The sequence below is a fragment of the Cryptomeria japonica genome, chromosome 4, assembly GCF_030272615.1.
Source record: "Cryptomeria japonica chromosome 4, Sugi_1.0, whole genome shotgun sequence".
In the NCBI taxonomy this organism is placed as follows: domain Eukaryota; kingdom Viridiplantae; phylum Streptophyta; class Pinopsida; order Cupressales; family Cupressaceae; genus Cryptomeria; species Cryptomeria japonica.
Window position 1 is genome coordinate 30,121,081 of NC_081408.1, and position 2,635 is coordinate 30,123,715.

Here is a 2,635-nt window from a genome sequence, read left to right on the forward strand (position 1 = left end):
CTATTCATAAACGAAGCAATTAATAACAACAACAACAACAACAACAACAACAACAACAACAATAATAACCACATTCATTTAAGAATATATCAAAGCATAGAGGAAAATCATAGAGGTACAAGTTTAAAAATTATGTAAATAAATTAAATGATGCAAATACATTTCTTAAAAACTTTAAAAAAAAACCTCTTCTTACATAGAATGATAGTAGAAATAGGATATAGTAATGCTATCAACCAAATTCATGTAGGAATATACCACTTAAAGACTTATTACATTTAGAATACTCCCATCAAAACCAGCCTAAAACATAATGAAAAATCGCAGAGACTCAATTTCAATAGTTGGAAAAATAAAAAAATCAATAGATACAAAAATTAAAACACATACACATGCATGTAAGCACTTAGAAAAAATATATTATAATTTGGAATAAATTCAATTCTCATAAAGAATGATAATAGAATCAGGATATAGTCATTGCATCAATCAATTCATTCAAGAATTCACCACAATTCATTCAAGAATTCACCACTTCTTAACGACTTATTACATTTAGAGCACTCTCATAAAAAATATCCCAAAACATAAAGGAAAATCATACAATACAATTTTTAAATTGTGCAAATAAATTTATTAATAAATTGAAACAAAACTTGTTCTCATATAAGATGATGGAATTACAATAAATAAAATATTAAACTATTCCAGTGTTGTCCAATGGAATGGACCACATATGGTTTAGAGCTTTGCTATATGCATATTACCATTTATTATTATTTAGCATGTACTTGTTATGTTCTTCTTTTTACTTACTATTTAGAAACTTCTATAAGTGCATGATAGAAAGGTATTTCAATGATACTGTAACTCTTAAACCCTGCTTTATAAAACAAGTTCTTAAATTCCTCCTCTGTTCTCTCCTTTCCACCAACAGAAAGAGCCATCATTAATAAATCAGACATTAGTCCGACTTGTCTTTTGGTTCCTTTTTCCTTATCAATGACCGCATCCACAATTAATACCTTCCCATCTTCTGATATAGCATCATAGCTATTCTTTAAAATTTTCAAACAATGTTCATCATCCCAATCATGCAATATCCTCTGTAAACAAAAGAATTCCAAAAACTTATTGTTTCAAAAGTAAATTTCCATTTAAATAAAATATAATATTTAAAAAATACTACAACTGTACCTTCATGAAAAAAGTAAATTTCCATTTAAATAAAATATAATATTTAAGAAATACAACCGTACCTTCATGAAAACTGCATCTGCTGATGGAATTTTCTCAAACATATTACCCTCCACATGCTGTACTCCTGAAATTTTAAATCTATATGAAAAACTCACACTATATTTTTACTCATAAACTTGATTTAACATTTAACAGAGTAATAATGAACGTTCTCTTAGAGCACAATCTAATATCTGCATTTAGATTATAAAGAAAGCAATCTAAAAATAGAAATTAATTGACATGCACATTATTAACTGATTACATTATATTTTTTTCTTTTATCATGAATGTGATCTGAAACGTTGTTGCCTCATAGAATTTAAAAACTAAATAATAATAAACTGTAAAAATCTAATCTGGAAACTCTTGATCAGCAACCTCTTCTCTATATAAGGTTTAGAGATGGAGATGATTACAGACCTTTTGCGGGAGCAGCAGTCCTTACAACATGAGGAAGGTCGAAATTGATGCCATGAATATGGGGATATTCCTTAACAATTGTAGATATCGCAGAACCTGCTCCTCCTCCAACATCGACCACACTCTTGAAGCTCTTGAAAGCACCATACGCCTTCAACACAGAAGCCATTACAGAACTTGTCTGAGCAGTCATGGCCTCATTGAATATTCTATTTGCCTCAGGATTCTTGCTATTGTACTCGAAAACGTTCATGCCATTGCCCTTGGTGAATGCTTGGCTGCCATCTATGACAGTATCATGAAGATACTGATAACCTTGTGCCACAATAGTTTGATTCAAGAACAATAGAGTGGGCGCACAAGATTGTTGCGGCTCATTATTTGCCAGCAATTTAGAGAGGTCAGTTGGGCCATATTTTAATTGACGAATGCCTCTGTTATCTGCTGTGGTCTCTTCAGTAAAGACTCCAATGGAAGCCAGAAGCGTCATGATTCTAGAGAGGCAGTCTATGTGGACAGGTTTGTTTGTGGAAAAAGAAATATGGGAAGCAATTTCCTCCACAGAGAGGTGATTTTGACTACCAATAATGTCAGGAATGTTAAGCAAGACAGCTGCTTGAAGGGCCATGGGCTTGGCTGCTGTAAGAAATATTTCATAGAGCTGGAGATGTGCTTCCATGGAAGACTCTAAGGAAGCCATTTTTGTCTGATTGATCTATGTAAACTTGACAGAGGAAGGTAAATATGTGTGATCTATTACAAACAAGTTTCAATTTATAGAAAAATCGTTGATATTCCAGAGACTATAGGAGCCGTGAAACGTTGGTTATTCTTAGATATTGAAAAGTGTTCAACACAATGTCGTCTGCGATGACGTTTACGGGTACCCACGTGGTTTGAATTGTGTGTCTTTTGCATGTGCTTTGAAAACTGGCAATTGAAAACATGCCGTTTTTGAAAATCTCAGAGGTTC

At 32.3% G+C, this 2,635-nt stretch overlaps 1 protein-coding gene across 1 annotated transcript; it reads right to left on the reverse strand.

The window, feature by feature from the left end:
• Positions 1 to 753: 753 nt before the first annotated feature.
• Positions 754 to 2,363, reverse strand: LOC131079214 (caffeic acid 3-O-methyltransferase 1-like). The gene is made up of 3 exons (XM_058017115.1): positions 1,663 to 2,363; positions 1,260 to 1,324; positions 754 to 1,106 (listed from the first exon to the last, which is right to left on the reverse strand). The coding sequence occupies exons 1-3, from the start codon at positions 2,360 to 2,362 to the stop codon at positions 816 to 818; spliced, it is 1,056 nt and encodes a 351-aa protein (XP_057873098.1). The 5' UTR covers position 2,363; the 3' UTR covers positions 754 to 815.
• Positions 2,364 to 2,635: the final 272 nt, after the last annotated feature.

Excerpts from the sequence above, each read along its gene's own strand:
- LOC131079214 (XM_058017115.1), bottom strand. The coding sequence starts at position 2,362 with ATGGCTTCCTTAGAGTCTTCCATGGAAGCACATCTCCAGCTCTATGAA. Across the intron at positions 1,325-1,662 it reads GACTGCTGCTCCCGCAAAAG|GAGTACAGCATGTGGAGGGT; the intron begins GTCTGTAATCAT and ends TTAAAATTTCAG. Across the intron at positions 1,107-1,259 it reads CAGATGCAGTTTTCATGAAG|AGGATATTGCATGATTGGGA; the intron begins GTACGGTTGTAT and ends TTTTGTTTACAG.